Source organism: Mirounga leonina, unplaced genomic scaffold (genome assembly GCF_011800145.1).
Source record: "Mirounga leonina isolate KUSES-001 unplaced genomic scaffold, KU_Mleo_1.0 Mir_82, whole genome shotgun sequence".
Lineage (NCBI taxonomy): Eukaryota > Metazoa > Chordata > Mammalia > Carnivora > Phocidae > Mirounga > Mirounga leonina.
Genome location: NW_023270825.1, coordinates 21,227,643 through 21,246,348, shown reverse-complemented (window position 1 = coordinate 21,246,348; position 18,706 = coordinate 21,227,643). Strand labels below are relative to the sequence as shown.

The 18,706-nt window shown below is 38.0% G+C and overlaps 1 protein-coding gene across 6 annotated transcripts in view; it reads left to right on the top strand.

Annotated features, from left to right (window-relative positions):
* Positions 1–18,706, top strand: part of TSHR (thyroid stimulating hormone receptor) — a 158,576-nt gene that overhangs the window by 27,559 nt on the left and 112,311 nt on the right. The window contains exon 1 of one of the 6 annotated variants that reach the window (XM_034993088.1): positions 6,055–6,241. The exons of 4 other annotated variants lie outside the window; for them this stretch is intronic. In XM_034993088.1, the coding sequence (XP_034848979.1) occupies positions 6,204–6,241 (38 nt within the window). In that variant the 5' untranslated portion in view covers positions 6,055–6,203. Of the gene's footprint in view, positions 1–6,054; positions 6,242–9,586; positions 9,784–18,706 lie in introns of those variants that run through there. One more of the 6 variants, XM_034993089.1, reaches the window with a different exon arrangement.

Genomic DNA, 18,706 nt, shown 5'->3' with positions numbered 1-18,706 from the left:
ATTCAGCCTGTGGCTGAACGCCTATGCTTTAGATATTTTTTGTACTCCTATCCATGCTCAGCATAGTGGTGAGCACACAATCCATAGTCCCCAAATATTTCTCACAGATTGATGCCAAGGAAAATAATCATATTTAACTATGAGTATGTGCCTACTCTGCCCGGTAGAGTTTAGAACTAGTCCTGTTATTTAGAGTAGTGATCTCCAGATCTAATTCATTGTGTATTCCTATCAGTAAAATTTTTGAACACGTACTCCTGATATACACATTCATTTCTAAATTTCATGCTATACAACTGTAGTAATCAGCACATCTTATACATGTTTATAAGACACATATAATATAAAGGTGAAGGTGTGAGATAAAGAAAAAGAAATGTTAATGTGGTTTTTTTTTTTCTTTTCTATATGAAATAGCTCCATTCAGCCAACCCATTTTGCAGAGCACTGGTGGACAATTAAGGAGCTTAATTTACCTCTGTCTCAAATACTTGGATATTTTGGACCCTTCCTGGTGCTAATTATCTACAAATTAATCTGAAAGTTTTCCATTCCCCTTTTCTCATGTAGACAAAACTAGTTAGGTGGGGTTCTTTTGCTTTTGTTTTTTGAAGAAGGTTAAGTGATTTTTCTGGAATTTCTGTATATGTTTTTTGTAAGCCTTAAAAATAATAATTTTAAAAGTCAGTTTCCTGTTTTTGATCCATGGTTTTGATCCAGTTTTTCTATTTTGTGTCTCAAAAACAGGTGTTTTCCCTTATAAATATAATACATTTTTCAAAATTGTAACTGTGTGGTGTTCTGTTGAAATGAGAAATTCAAATTAATTGCATCAGCAGGAACTGAATTGCTAATTCTTCCTCCTTCTGTTAAACTTTAATTGAATCCCAAAGTCCCAACATAAACCCAGCAGCCTTGTGTGAATTTTTAGATGCTCTCTGCTTCACCAATATCTTCTCCCTTTCCTGGAAGATTTGAACTATCTTGAATGAATTGTTATGCAATATAATGCTACACATTCCCATGATTCTTCTTTATTCTTGAAAACTTTCTTCTATGACCTAGTGAGTGACTATAATTTGTTTATTGTGAAATTTGTGAAATCACGTTCCTCTGTCGTGAACCATCAGAGGAATTGCCAAGAGACAAGCAGGTTTCATCTGAGGAGTTTACTTCCAGTTACTTAAGGGGCCCAGAAAACTTCCACATTCAGACTTGGTTTTTGTTGGAAAGAAGTGTTGTCCTCGGGCACCTGGGTGGCTCAGTTGGTTAAGCAACTGCCTTTGTCTCAGGGCATCATCCTGGAGTCCCACATCGGGCTCCCTGCTCGGCAGGGAGTCTGCTTCTCCCTCTGACCCTCCTTCCTCTCATGCTCTCTGTCTCTCATTCTCTCTCTCGCAAATAAATAAAAAATCTTAAAAAAAAAAAAAAAAGAAGTATTGTCTTCATAATTGGGAAAACCCAGGTGTTAAGCAATGGTACCACTAAGAATCCAGTCTCTTGCCTAAGGTTTCTTGGGATTCCTGTAGCAATAGTGGAGGGAAAGTCTTTTGTACTAGTCCCTCCTTGGGCCTTCAGGGACTCCTGTTTTCTCAAATCCTAAAGAAATAGACCCTATGGACTGAGGTGGGTGGGGTGGTAGGATAGAAAGAAAAAGAAAAAAGTTTCTTCTTGTCTAGTTTCCACTCACCAAAAGTATTTTTCCCAGAGGTAATACAAGACAAAACACTGGTTTACCAAGTCTCTCCCTGCTCTGCTTTCTGGGTGACCTGATAGCAAATTAGTAAGTTACTGAACATCAGTGTCTTCCATTGTAAAGAAGATACAATATTATGATTATGGTGCTACTATTACTATCCATTTGGTAATTCTGTCTCCTGCACTTAATCTCATTTAATCTGAGGCAGGTTTTATTGTTCCCATTTTACAGATGAGGAAACTGAGGTTTAGTGAGATTCATGAATGCAGTCAAGATCATATCGCTAGAAAGGAGTGGCCTTGGGCCTTGAATGAAAACTGCTTCCTGAGCTCCAGGCTCTGCACCTCTACTGGGAATAAGAGTAATACCATCTCTTTGGGTAAATGCCCACTAGTGCGATTGCTGGATTGTAGTATAGTTTTATTTTTAACTTTTTGAGGAACCTGCATACTGTTTTCCCCAGTGGCTACACCAGTTTGCATTCCCACCGACAGTGCACAAGAGTTCCTTTTTCTCCACATCATTACCAACCCCTGTTTCTTGTGTTGTTGATTTTAGCCATTCTGACAGGTATGAAGTGATATCTCATTGTAGTTTTGATTTGCATTTCCCTGATGGTAAGTAATGATGAGCATCTTTTCATGTGTCTGTTGGCCATCTGTATGTCTTCTTTGGAGAAATGTCTGTTCATGTCTTCTGCCCATTTTTAAATTGGATTATTTGCTATATTATATACCTGAAACTAATATAAAACTGTTATCTAACTGGAATTGAATTTAAAACTTAAAAATAAAAAGCAAAACTGGAGGGGATTATGCTAAGTGAAATAAGTCAATCATAGAAAGACAATTATTATATGGTTTCATTCATATGTGGAACATAAGGAATAGAGCAGACGACCACAGGGGAAGGGAAGGAAAACCGAATGGGAAGAAATCAGAGAGGGAGACAAACCATGAGAGACTCTGGACTCCGGGAAACAAACAGGGTTACAGAAAGGAGGGGCGTGGGGGGATGGGGTGACCAGGTGATGGGTATTAAGGAGGGCACATGTTGGCATGAGCACTGGGTGTTATACGCAACTAATGAATCATTGAACACTACAACAAAAACTTATGATGTTGGCCAACTGAACATAATGAAAAATAAAAAAATATATATTTATCAGGGGACTAAATAAATAATTTAAAACCATCAAAAAAAAAAAAAAAGCAGTACCATCTCACAGTTATACCTTACAAATCACTTTGATCTTTATTATCCCCACCAGAATAATTCCATAGGTAAATAGGACAAATATTAACATCTGCTCCTCCCTATCCCTCTATAACTCTTTAGCCCCCATTTAAAAAAAAATAAGGAAACCAAAGCTCAGAAAATGCAAAGGATTTTTCTAAGGTCACATAGATAGTAAATGGAGTTGAAACTGAATGAGCTTTAGTCCTGTGATTGCTACACCACACTTCTTTGTCACCTAGAGGTAAGGAGATCCAGCTTTGCCTCTCACTAGCACTTCCTAAAATGGTCATCTAAACCCTGCAGTTTTTGCATATGCAAAATAGATGGGAATAACAACAATAATAATCAGTACATTAATTATCTCACAGTGTTATTACAAAGATCGAATGAAATAATATACATAGGTTTTTATGGAATGAGTAGATTATATCCAAACCAAGATAATTTTATTATTAGGACTATCCCATGTTAGAAACTAGATTGTCCAGCTTCTGCTAAATTGCAAGACAGGGCAAGCGTTTACAACTACCCATCTCCTCACCTCCCAATTCCCAGGTAGCACACACTCCCCTGCTGCTTTTGTTCTGCCTCTCAGAAAGGAATTTTGCCTGAAAAGACATCAAAGGTATGTAAGCAGCAGGAGATCTTCCATATTTGCCTACATTTTATGATGAGGCTGCTTCTCTCCCCTGTCCCTTGAGGTGGTATGTACTTACTTGGGAAGCCATCCACAGCTTGTTCTCCCCTGTATGGGACATGGAAGTGGTTTTGTTGTACTTTATTTTTTTTAAAAGATTTTATTTATTTATTTGACAGAGAGAGACAAAGCAAGAGAAGGAACACAAGCAGGGGTAGTAGGAGAGGGAGAAGAAGGCTTCCCACTGAGAGGGAGCCCGATGCGGGGCTCAATGCAGGGCTCGATGTGGGGCTGGATCCCAGGACCCTGGGATTATGACCTGAGCAGAAGGCAGAAACCTAACGACTGAGCCACCCAAGTGCCCCACTTTTGTTGTACTTTAGAGGGAAATCTTGAAAGCTGGATGGCCGGTCCTTACACCACTACGAACTGTCCCAGTGCCCATTTGATATAGTTGATAACAAAGATCAATGAAGTAGTTTGAAAGGAAGAAGTAGAATCTTTGCACTGATCCAGGATACTGGGGAGAAGAAAGTACTGCTTTCTTTCTGCAATTTGTGAAACAAAAAGGTAGACTGTTTCTATTCTTTTAAGAAATTGTTCAAAAAAAATTGTGTGTGTGTGTTGTGATGTGGAAGATATAAAGTGTTGGAGAGAGCAGGTTTTTCGTTTCATTGCTAGATTTATTTATTCAATATTTTTTGGGTGCTGACACTGTGCTAGGTCATGGAAATGGAATGCTGAATAAGACAGATAGCTTGTCCATATTCTCATGGAATTTGCATTCCAGATGGACGGCCAACATTGATCAAACAATTACAAGTTCAGTGGGTATTACAAAGGAGAAAAACAGACTTCCATTGTAACTTTATTTGGGAGCACTCTGCAATGTCTTGAAGTTCTTACTTATAAAGATCAAGTGCAAGCTACTGCCACATACTAGAGAATTCCAAATGACTTCCAAAAATGAAAAACTTGAACTTCTTAAATAATAACTATTCTAAAAAGAAACTAGAATGGCTAATCTTGGCTCTCAGTCTCTCTAAAGCCAGTGTAAAGGAAACAAGAGATACACAACATTATCTTGACCTCGCTGACCACCAGATAGCCCAAGAAACAGTGCAGGCAACATGGTAGAAAGAAGGATCAAAGAATGTATTTTATAAGGATAATGAATTCTGCTGACTTCTCCTCTTCTGGGTTATAATAATTTCGGCCTTTTTTGTAATCATACCCTGTTGGAAAGCCACATGGCTTGGACTGATTTTTGCCTACTACAGATTTTGGTTTCCAAAACTACATCTCCATGACTGAGGAAATGGGCAGTCTCAGGTTGGCTGGCTCCATCAAGAACACTTAAAACTTGATTGCACAATTGTATGACCAACTGGGCTCTTAGCATCAACTAGAATTTTCTCATTGGCATCTAATTTTGAAGATATCATATTGCTTGGGGGAAGAAAAGGGGAATACTTATGATTGTTATGGACTTATAGAGTTTTAGTACTGGAAGAGGAATGTGGAGACCATCTACTTTAAACTTCTACCCAATGTAAGACTCTCCTGAGCTTGATTCATATTTATCCATTGAATACACATGAGAAAGGGAACTTACTATTTCATTTTTGAAGAAGTCTGTTATTCCTTCCTACACTGGAAAAAAATCTACCACCTTTGGTCTTAGTTGTGTCTACTAGAGCCCCATAAAATAAATCAGAAAGAATCTCACTTCTATTTAATGATTTTCCTCTCTCCCATAAGTCTTTTCTAGGCTAAACAGGTTTTTTTTCTCCATTCTAAACGTACGTGACCCTCCAAACTGCTACCATTTTGGATGATGGAGATTGAGGAGATGGGAGAGGAGTGAAATGTTTGTGTCTCTTATGGAACATACTTACTGTTTCTCTCAGTTTTGTAACATCAACAGGTCTGATCAGCATACAACCTGTGCCCTTCTTCACACTGATATTTACACTGCACGGATCCACTTTAATTGTAAAGATAAAGGCAGAATTTCTCCATTAATATTGCCAGATGTGGTGACTTTCCTCTTCATTCTCTTTGGTTCTAAAAAATGCCCAATAAATATAATACTGGCTCTAAAATTATGCTCTGGGTTTGCCATGTTGTTGAGTCACGAGAATATTTTATTTTTTAATTTCTATTTTGCTCTGAATTTTAGTAAGTTTGGCAAAAGGAATATAAAAACAGCAGTCCCCAACTTATAGGGTTGTTTTCCAAAATTCAGTTGTTTGGAATGTACTTTACGTGTATGTTAAATTTTCTGGCTAGCCTACCAAAGACCTTTTAACCCCTCAGATGCCTGACCTTGTAATACCATACCAGAAACCAGCTGCAAACCAGAGATCAGACTCAGGTTTTTGGTTTAACATGTGCTTTAAGCACTGCACCATCAGAAATACTTTCGTAGCCAACACTATGTTTCACAATGTTTTTCTGGATTAATATGTCCAAGTGACTACTGGGAATACCAGGAATGTTTTCATGCTTCCCCTCTCCTATCCAGTTGAGTTCAGGATTCCCTGCGCCAGCCAGCCGAACACAAAACCCTGGGGCTCCTAGCAACCTGAGCCTGGCGGTGGCTAGAAAGGTGACCCGCAGTGACAGATGCTCCAGACCTTCTGGAAAAAGATCATACCATTCAGGTATACTTCTCAGTCTTAATCTGTTCTACCTGGGCTCCCATGCTTTTCATCCATGTTAGCCTGATACAGTCTCTTACTCATTCTCAATCTCTCTCTCTATTTTTCTCTTTTCTTGGGCATCAGGATGAAATCTCTTACTTTTGCTTCCCTTGCCCCTGAAATACTCTCCAAGGTGTTAGCAGTTTTCTAAGGATTTTTCCTCGGTGGTAGCAAAATGAATTAAGTGAATGAATGCATGAATATTGCTAGTCACAAAGGGAAAACAGGAATTAAAAAAAAAAAAAATCTCTCTTATAGCATTCTCTGTCCCTCAATCTCTCTCCCCCTTCTCAGTCTCACCTGTACCTGGAAGGGAGAGGCAGAATCACCTTGACCCCTCTGGTGGGTCAGGTAAAATACAGGAAAAGCAAGGACAGAGCTTTCTAGACCTTAAAGGTGAAAAAGTGACATCTGCTGGCATTTGACCTTCGCTAAGAAAGTAGAACAGAGCTTTTGTGGGAGTTGGGAAAGAGGAGCTGGGGCCTAATCTTGTTGGTCTTCCTTTTGCCCCGCCTCTCTTTTCACAAAGGAGCAGGTGTTCCTAAGCTTTTCCAAGACCCCACTACCAGCTTATCCTCTTCCTCTCCGTTGGAGACCTGCTTGAGTATTACAGGAGCACAGTGGCTAATCCGAAAGTCCAAAATTCAAACAGCTCGGACCCTTGACAGTTTTCTGGTAACTCATGGCAGAATAACTTGGCCCAAACTGATTTGAGATTATTCAGTCTTATTGATAACATTTATTACAAAAATATCAATTACCAGTGTGACTGTGTTTAAGGTACAGCCCCAGATCCTGTTTGGCTGTAATAAAACATGTGTATATTCCCTTTCTAAAAGCTGACAATTTCTGAGTTCTAAAATACATCTGGCCCCAAAAGTTTCTGAGTAAGGGATTATGGCCCCTTATGTCCTATTTTCCTGCACCTTCCTCCCTCCAGCAAAGTGTAGAAGTTAAGAGTATAGACTCTGGTGCCCCAGGATGGATTCGAATCCTGTCTCCAATAGTAGTGTGTGAACTTGCTTAATTTGCTTAACCTCTTTGTGCCTGTTTCCTCATTTAAATAGGGATAATAATAGTGCCTACCTCAGTGTTGTTGTGAAGATTAAAATGAGCTAATCTGGGTAGTGTTTAGAATAATTCCTGGCACACAGTAAGCACCTTACATTTACTATTACCATCATCCTTTGTCTTTCACCACTACCTACAGTTTCTGCACATAAAATTCCTATCCTAGTCTGCCTCCTCATAGTTAACCCTCTATCAGTTTCCTTCCATTCTCCATCATAAAGCAAAAACCTTACTTTCTCTTCAGGGATCATACTTTCTAGTTCCTACTTAGTCTTTGACCTGCTAACAACTCATTAGTTTTCCCATTATTTACTCTCCTAGAGATCCCTAACGACTCAACCACCTATTTAAAAGGTTATGGTTCAGTTTTTATTCTGCTTGGTATTTGTGTAACATGTGATATTTCTATAACCAATAGACTCTCCAAGCTTGTCACTGTTCTAACTCTCCTGAGACTTGCTCATTAAAGGTTGACCTTCCTGAGGATTCATTCTTTGTCCTCTTTGAACACTACTAGGCTCCTTAAACAATCTCATGCTGTGTTTGCCTTTCTGTGTCTGGCTTATTTTAGTCAGCATAACGTCCTCAAGATGCTGCACGACTCCACTTATGTGAGATATCTAAAACTGTCAAATGTATAGAATCAGAGGGTGGAATGGTGATTGCCAAGGGCTGGCAGGAAGGGAAATGGGGAATTCTAATCAATGGGCATAATGTTTCAGTTAAGCAAGGCGAATAAGCTCTAGAGATCTGCTGCACATTGTTTACCTATAGTCAACAATACTGTGTTGTACACTTAACGTGTCATAGACTTAAAAATTTAGAGTGTAGATCTCTGATGTTCTTACCACAACAAACTAATATTTAAAAAATAAAAATAGGGGTGACTGGGTGGCTCAGTCGATGAAGCATCTGACTCTTGATTTCAACTCAGGTCATGATCTCAGGGTCCTGAGATTGAGCCCCGCGTCACCCTCCACCCTCAGCGAGGAGTCTGCTTGAGGATTCTGTTCCTCTCTCTCTACCCCTCCCCCTCCTCGCTTGCTCTCTCTGTCTCTAAAAATAAATAAATAAATCTTTAAAATAAAAATAAGTAAGTAAAAATAAAATAACTCTTAATACTTAAAAGAAGGAATAAAAACTAGCATTTCTATAATGGACAACTAGATGGGTGAGTTTTTCTTAGCATTTTCTATAAGAAAAAGCAGCTTTTGGAAAACAAATGCCTAATATTCATATTTAAAAATGAAAATAGACAGCATATTATGGTTTTTGTGCAAGATATTTATGTTCTCTTGAACAATATTAGAACAAATTATTGTGCAGTTCAGTAACATAATGAGCACATAGTGGAGTTAATCTCTTAAAGTCAATTCTGGCACAATCATAATAAAGTAATATAGACAATTAGTTATTTATCTTGCCACTTTATTAAATTGCTTGTTCATTTCACATTGTTCTTTTAATGTTCTTCAGTGAATCATATAAGCATTCTATAAAATTTCAGTCTTATCATAAAATGTATCTATACTGATTGACTTACTTAGGCTCTGTTTACACTTAATCATATCATCAATGAATCATATTTAAAAGACATTTTAAAATGTTCTGTGCTAAACTAATCTTTCCTAACAGAGTCATAAGAAAGTGTTTTAAGTACTAAAATGTAAATGAAGTTGAATTTTGTGATATAAATTCTTTTTGGTGGGTAAACCAAAAAGAAAAATGAAAAAGAAAATCTCATCCAATTTAACATGTCAGCTATCACCTGGATAATAATGACTGCAGACTTTATCATTAACACTGAACTCTTCCTTATGCTTCAGACTATGTTTCCTATTGCTTCATAGATGTGTCCACTTGGATGACCTATGGGAATCTCAAACTCAACTTATCTCACCCAAACTCATTATCTTCTCACTGACATCCTGCCCTCAGTCTCCACTCCCAACTCCCAAAAAATCCCACAACATTTTACTTCCTCTCTCCCTTTTTTTTAAAAGAGTTATTTATGTATTTTGGAGGGAGTGAGAATGAGAGAGCACCCACAGAGAGAGAATCTCAAGCAGACTCCCCTCCCCACTGAGCATGGAGCCATACGTGGGGCTCAATCTCGGGACCTGATCTCATGACCCATGAGATCTTGACCTGAGCCAAGATCACCAGTTGGAGGCTTAATTGACTGAGCCACCCAGGCGCCCCTTAATTCCTCATTCTTAATCTCAGTTTTAAGGACATTACACTTCGAGTACTAGCTTAAGCTAGTTCTGAAATTGAGTCATCACCTTTCTTTCCTTTCCACATTCAATTAGTCACTAAATCCCATAAATTCTTTGTCACTATCATCACCAGAATCTACCTACTGCTTTAATCGGGGCTTCCATCAACTACCATGCAAACCAGTGGCTTGACACTTTGGACCATGACCCATGGTAAAAAATATACTTTACATTGTATCCCAGGATACAGACATATTTATGTATGTATGCGTTCCATTTTATTTTATTTCATTTTTCAAAAAGGATAGTCATGATACAATATATTGATTTTATGATCTGCCAATGGCCTACAACCTACAGTTTAAAAAGCACTAACCTAGAATAATGGCACCTTACCTCTCCACCCCCTCCTGAGTCTGTAACAGTGGCTCCCACGTCACACTTGCTGTGTGTGTATCAGAATCTCCAAGAGCAGAACTTGCAATCTGAAGAAGAAAATGGCCCCCCACAGGTGGTTCTAATATCTCCCATATGTTCTACCCAGCTATCAAAACGATAATGAATATTTATTAAGCATCTGTTTATTAAGCTGTATACAGAAAGCAGATAGCAGTGGCCCCAATAAGCATGCTTTACTTATTTGCCTTTTATATTCACATTTACTTGGAGTCCTCACAGGTCTGAACACTCCCAGCATTTCACACTTCCATGACTTTGCACATACTATTCTCCTTGCTTGGAATGCCCTTCACACTCCCTTTCAGCAGGCAAATATCTACCTTTCATCATGTATGTAAAAAATCTATTGCTTACCAAAATCAACTCAGTAAAAGCCCAGTTTATGTGCCTCTCCAGCTACTCTGTTTCTTTGGTGAGAGTGGTCCCAGCATCGGGTCCTGCCATTCCAGTTCACCCATAAAGCTTGGGTGCAACGGCCTCATTTTGCTCTGATTTGTTCTGACTCAGAGGTCCTGGAAGTCAGGGTCAAGGTTTATTGAAGAACAAGGAGAAAGATAAAACTAAGCAATGTGGCTTATAGGTTTTACAACCACATGGCTTTCTGATTAAGAGTTTCCATCCTAGTAAACTTGGGGTTTCCTCCTCATCCCTCTCCAACACAAGGGAGGTACTAGGATGATCCCCACTTTAAGGAAGAGGTGCTGGGGCACAGAAAGATTGAGTAATTTGTGCAAGGCACGTAAACCAGAGCCCATAGTTTAAAAATATCCCTAGAGATGAAAATGTTACTTGTCTCTGCTTTTGTATTTTTTTTTTAAGATTTTTTGTTTATTTATTTGAGAGAGAGAATGAGATAGAGAGAGAGCATGAGAAGAGGGAGGGTCAGAGGGAGAAGCAGACTCCCCGCTGAGCAGGGAGCCCGATGCGGGACTCGATCCCGGGACTCCAGGATCATGACCTGAGCCGAAGGCAGTCGCTTAACCGACTGAGCCACCCAGGCGCCCCTCTGCTTTTGTATTAAGGGAAATAAAGACTAAGACTTTTCCACTTGTCCACTTGTCCCGTCTTCTAAAGAAGTGGTCTCCAAATCCTTTTTTGTGCATGTTCCCAATCAGTACTCTAAAATATTATGTGTGTATGTGTCTTACAGATATGTGCTATTGTATTAATATACCATGTAAATTGTAAAACACAAAAACAGAAAGTCAGAGTATGAATTTTTTAAATTACAAGTCAAGGTTCTAATATTTTTTCCATACCACAAAGTATTGCCTTAGACACTGCACTTCTTTTATTTATTTATTTTTAAGATTTTATTTATTTATTTAGCAGAGAGAGAGAGAGAGAGAGGGAACACAAGCAGGGGGAGTGGGAGAGGGAGAAGCAGGCTTCCTGCCGAGCAGAGAGCCTGATGTGGGGCTCAATCCCAGGACCGGGACCATGACCTGAGCCAAAGGCAGACGCTTAACGATTGAGCCACCCACCCAGGCTCCCTGACACTGCACTTTAGAGACCACCTGTAATGTATCATACTTAATAAAAAAACATGTTTTCCTTCATATACGGAAATAATATAGATCTGAAGTCAATACTTGTTCAGAGTTGCTTGTCAAGGTGTAGTGTTGGTCTGTATGTCACATTCCCCAGGGCACCGTGAAAGACAAGCATTTGCAGCTTGAGATGGCAAAGTGGATTATAACATGCCACAGATTATGACCTAATGTGCCCTTGGAACTGCTGGGCTACAGAAGTTTTTGGGTATAGGGTCAGTTAGGAGTGATAGGAGGAGGGCTGGATTAATAGCTGACAAGAGCTCTAAGTCATTTGACCTCTGCCTAAAATAGCCATGGGACTTGGGTAAAACACTTAATGACAAGTCCTTTAATGACATTGTGTTTGCATGTAGTAAACCCATTGGTGTCATAATAACCCTGTGAAATATGTAGGGAACCTTCATTTGATAAAAGAGCAAAGGCTTAAAGAGGGTAAGTAACCTGCCCGTGTTGTATGAGGTATAACAACTGGCCTTCACCGTGGCATTTTTGGCTTACATACAGCCTTGCCTAATCTTTTCCTAAAAATGAAATACCGATATTCGTATATCAAAACTCTAACCCCCAATGTGATGGTATTTGGAGGAGAGGCCCTTGTGAGATAATTAGGTTTAGATGAGGTCATAAAGGTAGGGCCCCCATAGTGGGATTAGTGCCCTTATAAGAAGAGATAGAGAGACCAGAGTATTCCCTCTTTCTCCACTGTGTGAGGATAAAGTGAGAAGACTACAATCTGCAAGATAGGAGAAGAGTCCTCACCAGGAACCAAATCTGCCAACACCCTGAACTTGGACTTCCCAGCCTCCAGAACTGTGAGAAATAAGTATCTGCATAAGCCACTCTGTCTATGGTATTTTGCTGTGGCAGCCTGAGCAGACAAAGGCAATCATCATGTCCCCTTAGGCTCCTCCTGACTGTGACATTCTCAAAGTTTCCTTGTTTTTGATGACTCTGATGGTTTTAAGAGTACTGGTCAGGTATTTTGTATATTGTCCCTCAATTGGGACTTCTCTGATGTTTTTCTCATGATTAGACTAGGGTTTAGGGTGTTTGGAAGACCACAGAGGTAAATGCCTTTCTTATCAAATCATATCAAGGGTACATACTATCAACATGATTTATCAATGTTGATATTAACCTTGATCATCTGGCTAAGGTAAGGTTTTTCAGATTTCTCCATTGTAAAGTTACTATTTTTCTCCCTTCAATACTGTAGTTTTTGAAGGGAAGTCACTATTTGCAGCCCACACTTAAGGAGTGAGGAGTTATGGCACTTTACATTTTTATCTGTAAACCAGTAGGGCTGGATTAGTTGATTTCTAAATCAATGGTTTATTTTTCCTTATAATCAGTGATTAAATATGAAGTCTATAGTCACAGAACACGGTGAGAGCAGGATCACTTAGGTTCAAACTTGTAATTTCAACATCCTTAGCTCTCTGACCTGAGGGACTACAAAAAACCATTGTGAAGGTAGGGCAATGTAATGGTCTACTTCATTGCAAGTTGACCCTAATAATATTGATCAGACTTGGACAGATCACTTAATCATGGTGTTCAGACTCACTCTGAAAACTGCAGGGGCGTCTGCTCTTCATACTGATGCAGAGAATTGGATGCAACTCACTGTTTTTAGTAATTGGCACTCAATAATTATGTTGATTGCCGAATAGTTGAAGCTGACAAACATAAGAAACTCTTAGTACCATTTTCTATAACTAAAGGGTGGAACTTACTAGAAATTTTACCTTGAACAGAAACTCTATGTAGTTTATGCTTTTTATCCCAGTATATGATGCATGCATTAAAACTAAATGAATATGTAAAATAAGGTAAAACAAATGAATGTTGAATGGAAATTAAAGTCTTTAATCTTTGTTATATATGAATTATTCTTAAAAGGTGAAGAATAGCTGTTTCATATCAACTTCCTATTTCCTGCATCAGCTTTAATGGTATTTGCATTAAGAGATTCTTAGAAACTCAAATTATTCTAGAATAATGGGCATTTTTCCCTTTAAATAATCAGCACACTAATTAGTTTTGTAAGAGGATTTCCTTTTTTAATGACAATAAAATTACATCTGTCCATGATATACAGCAGTGTACCCATGTAATATGAGATTGTATTTTCCCATAAATAGTCCTCAGAGGAAACATAATTTTATTGTTTACAAATGAATTAAAATCAAGTTTATGCCCCATTAAACCTGATTACATGGTCAAAATACCCACATTTTTAAAGAGTTCTATGATGTTAATTTAGAAGAGTGGTTATAATTAATAGCTTCCAGGGTGCCTGGGTGGCTCAGTTGGTTAAGCAACTACCTTCGGCTCAGGTCATGATCCTGGAGTCCCAGGATTGAGTCCCACATTGGGCTCCCTGCTCGGCGGGGAGCCTGCTTCTCCCTCTGACCCTCCCCCATCTCGTGCTCTCTCTCTCTGTCTCATTCTCTCTCTCAAATAAATAAATAAAATCTTTAAAAAATAATAATAATAATTAATAGCTTCCATATTCTAAGATTTTAAAATGATGTCAACATAATCATATGTCCTTATAATTTATGGGAAAGAGAAAAAAGGATCTTGTCTTGGATATGGGAAGATTTTTTTAAATGATGAAGTTTCTGAGTTGCAAGTGTTTTCCAATAGCATCATTTGGCTTGTAAGTCACATTTATTCATATACTGGCTATACCTTACATATTAATTATAGGTTCTTTATTATGGAATATTTCAAATGCATAAAGATACACAGTGTCCTATAACAAATACCTACCTCCAAGGAACACCATTAACAATTGTGGTTAAAAATTAAAATGTTAGGGTGGCTCAGTTGGTTAAGCATCCAACTCTTGATCTCAGCTCAAGTCTTGATCTCAGAGTTGTGAGTTCAAGCCCTGCATTGGGCTCCATGCTGGGCATGGAGCCTACTTAAAAAAAAAAAAGAAAAAAGAAATGGAAATGTTACACTTGAGTTCCTCTTGGTTCCATTTCCATTCCTTCCTTCCTTCTCTAGGTCTCTCTTTGTTGCAGTTGATGTGCATCATCTTTGTTTTGTAGTTTCATCAAATATGTCATATCCATAGATACCATAGATAATTTTTTAAAAAGATTTTATTTTTTTATTTGAGAGAGAGAGAGAGCAGAAGGAGGGGCAGAGGGAGAGGGAGAAAGAATCCCAAGCAGACTCTGCACTGAGTGCAGAGCCAATATGGGGCTTGATCTCCCAACCCTGAAATAATGACCTGTGCCAAAATCAAGAGTCAGATGCTTAACCATAGTTACCCAGGTGCCCCCTGCTTTTGTAATGTAAGATTTTATTTACATGGTATAATACTTTGTGTATCATCCTGCAGCTTATTTTCTTGACTCTATACGTGAGTTTGAGAGAAATTAATGTTGATGCATATAGTCTAGTTTATTATAATTGCTGCATAGTACTTTATCATGTAACTATACCAGAATTTATCCATTTCCCTATTGATGGACTTAAAAGTGGCTCCTGACTCTGGTAAAGAATGCTGAAGTGAACATCCTTGTACATTCTTGTATGTGTCACTTTGTTCTGTTTCTTTGGGCTATATACCTAGAAAAGAGGATTTGTTGGGTTGTAAGTTATAGTTAGCTTCAATTTTAGCAAACATCATCAAATTACTTTTTAGAATGATTGTAGCAGAATCATTCCTAAGTGTCCGAAAATTCCTATTTTTATATATCCTAATCATATCCTCAGATATTAAACATTTACCAATCTGATAAATAGTATTACTCTCATTTTCCTGATGACTAACAAGGTTGAGCATTTTCCATGTTTATTCATCATTTTAACTTCTGTGAATTATTTGTTTATTGCCTTATCTTTTTATTGTTTCAAGAAGTTCTTTATATATCCTGGTCCTAGTCCATCACTCGCCTTTTAACTTAAATATATGTATTGACTAGGAAATTATATCCTGGTTATTTAACTTTAATTATGCAATCTTTTATTAGAGAGCTAATTTAAATTATAGTATAGCTGAATATATCTCTAATTTCCTTTCTATCAAATCTAATAATTTCCTCCATTGAGGTCTTAAATGTCTTTCATTTATTTTTAACTATCTTGGACTTTTGTTTTTATTTTTTTATGAGACTTTTAAAAAATTATATTTTTAAATTATTTTTGTGGGTATATAAGAGTGCTAGTAATGACTGTTTATTAATCTTGTTGGCACCAATTTTGCTGAACTTCGGTCTTCCCTACAGAAAGATATATAAATACAGTAATTCTGCTTCTCTTTTCCAGTATTAATTACTAAATTTTTGTCTTAGTCTTAGTGCATTGATTAGGATCTCCAGTCCAGTGCCGAATAGCAGCACTTTCTCTTCCTGACCTTAAAGACAGTGCTACTAAAGTTTCCCTATTAAGTATAAAATTTGCTATACTTTTTGGTAGACCCCTGTTATAAGGTGTATCAGTCAGGATTTGGGGTTAGAAGTCACAGAAGCTCACCTTGACTAACTTCATCTGAAGTTGGACACATCCATTTCCAAGGACACTGCCAAGGACACACCATTACAGCCATTGCTGCTCTTGACACTGAGTGCTGGTTCCATCATGGTCACTGCCACGGCTACCAGAACAAAACTTCCCAACTGTTCTTACATCTTGTGGTCCCTCTCTCAAAATTCAAAGGCCCAAATGAGAGCATCCAGTTAGCTAACGGTAGAAACTAAACATGTTGGGTTCGGCTTTTTCTTCTTGTAGTACTCAGGCCTACTTTTAGTGTCAAGATGAGTCAAGTGAGTCAAGACACCTCCTTTCTTTCTCTTTCTCTTGTTCTCTTTCCTTCTCTTTCTTCCTTTCTCCTTCCCTCCCTCCCTTCCATTCCTTCTTCCTTTTTTTCTGCAATGATTCGTACAAGTAGGAGATTATCAGTTTCTTGAAAGTTTTGTAAATTGTAAATCCATTCAGGCTGGTGCCTTTTGGGGGGATGCGGATAGATGGATAGATAAAATTTAATCCTTATTTGTCTATTCAGTTTTTCTATTTTTATTTTTGGTTTTTTTTTTTCCTAGAGACTTAACAATTTCATTGAATTTTTAAAATTTATAAAGATAAAGCTACTTTTTTATTTTTATAAATTTATATAGTATTTAAAGTTGTAACCTCTTCTTCATTCCTAATATAATTATGTATTATGCGTTCTCCTTCTCCTGCTCAATCTTGCTAGATATTTGTCTGTTTCATTAGATTTTTTTCAAAGAACTAGCTTTTATATTACTTTATCAAGTTTTAAAAATTGTGGTACAATATTTATGGCCTAAAAGGAATAGTAATTAGAATTTTTAGTCATAAGTAGAAAGTTCTAGGAAGAAATTAATTTCTTTGTTTCAATGACACTGAAAAGTCCCCAGAAAATATGATTTAAGTTTTTTTTCCTATGTAGTTCTTGTGAGGAAAATCTTAACAGATGTACATGATGTAGAGACATTTGGGCATTTTTTTTTTTTTGATGAATGTATGTTTCTATAGGATTTATTAAATAATCACCATTGCTACAAAGATAAACATACGTACCTTGTCCTCTAGGAGTTTTCAAGCCAATGAAAATTTATAGCCACTCTTTATTGTCTGCTATACTCTGTTATGAGTTAAGGCCTTTATTAACCAAATTCTCATGACACTGGGCACTGGTTTTTTGGGAGAGTAAGTGACTGGCCTGGACCTCACAGCTTAATCTTTATACAAGACCGCACATATGGCCCAAAGACTGATATTTACTCTGCCCTTTTAAAGTCCAAGAAAACATTGTTTAGTGGTCTGGCATCATCTATATTTACTTGGCTTGATTTGGGATAGAGTATAATCCTAGTTCTTGATGAAAGGATTTTCATGTATTAACATTTTGAGTCATGATATTGGTGGGATTATTTCCACTCATAGAGTGATTTGTGGAAAAAATATGTACTAATCCTTAATTTAGGATTAAAATGGATATATCCATGAGAAATGGGTCTATAAAATTCATCTTAATTTGAGAAATGAAATAAACATTTCTAAAATATCCTGTTGGCTCAGTTATTTCAGCCCAAAAGCCAATTGGAGATCTGTTCTGTATCAAGGTTTTTCAGCCCCTTTGTGAGAAAGAGCTGTTTTTCATTTGCTTGCAGCCTTGAAGAGGAATCAAAACATCAGGGATGGTCCTCAGAGCCCTTAGAAGGTCTGCCTTTATATAGTTATTTGTCTCCCCGGGAGGAAATCAGATGAGCTGAGTTTAAGGGTTAGACCAGAGAAAGTAGCTGGGTATCAGCAGCCAATCCATGACTTGAGAGGTCCGCTGGCTGGTTTGCCAGAAGCCAAATAATAAATATCTTTCTGTTGGGTGTCAGAGTCTAGGAAGTGGGGATTTTGTGTCTGGGGGTATAAAAGAACAAATGAGATAAGGTATATTAAAAGCCAGGTAGGAGTCCCTGAAAAATAGTCTTTAATAGATTCCTTCTCCACTTTCCTCCTTCTCCTCTTCCTCTCATCCTTAGCACTCCCTGGACTTGTCTGTGCAAGCTCTAAAGGTTTGATTGAACAATGGCACTCTACAGTTAATGCTACTGGACTCTTTAACATGTTCTGATTGCCCCAGTTCCATTGGATGGAAGCATTTTGGTTGGCAATCAAAATAAGGCTAACAAACTTTGTCATAGAATTCCCACACCAAGTAGGACACATAAAATGACTTGGAGACCTGGTCATAGTTTCTGCAGCAATTAGTCATGGTGTGTTAGTGGAACACAATCTCAAAAAGTTATTTCCTAAATGCCTTCCAAAGACCTGGTTCTTCACAGAGATAGTTTTGGCCAACTGTAATGACGGGGAGAAACTAAAGCGTCAGGAAGAACAGAATTTATGCTTTAAGTTTAACTTTGTTTTGGATCAAATGTTCCTTAAAAATAAACCTTCAGGGGCGCCTGGGTGGCTCAGTCGTTAAGCGTCTGCCTTCGGCTCAGGTCATGATCCCGGGGTCCTGGGATCGAGCCCTGCATCGGGTTCCCTGCTCGGCGGGAAGCCTGCTTCTCCCTCTCCCACTCCCCCTGCTTGTGTTCCCTCTCTCGCTGTCTCTCTCTCTGTCAAATAAATAAATAAAA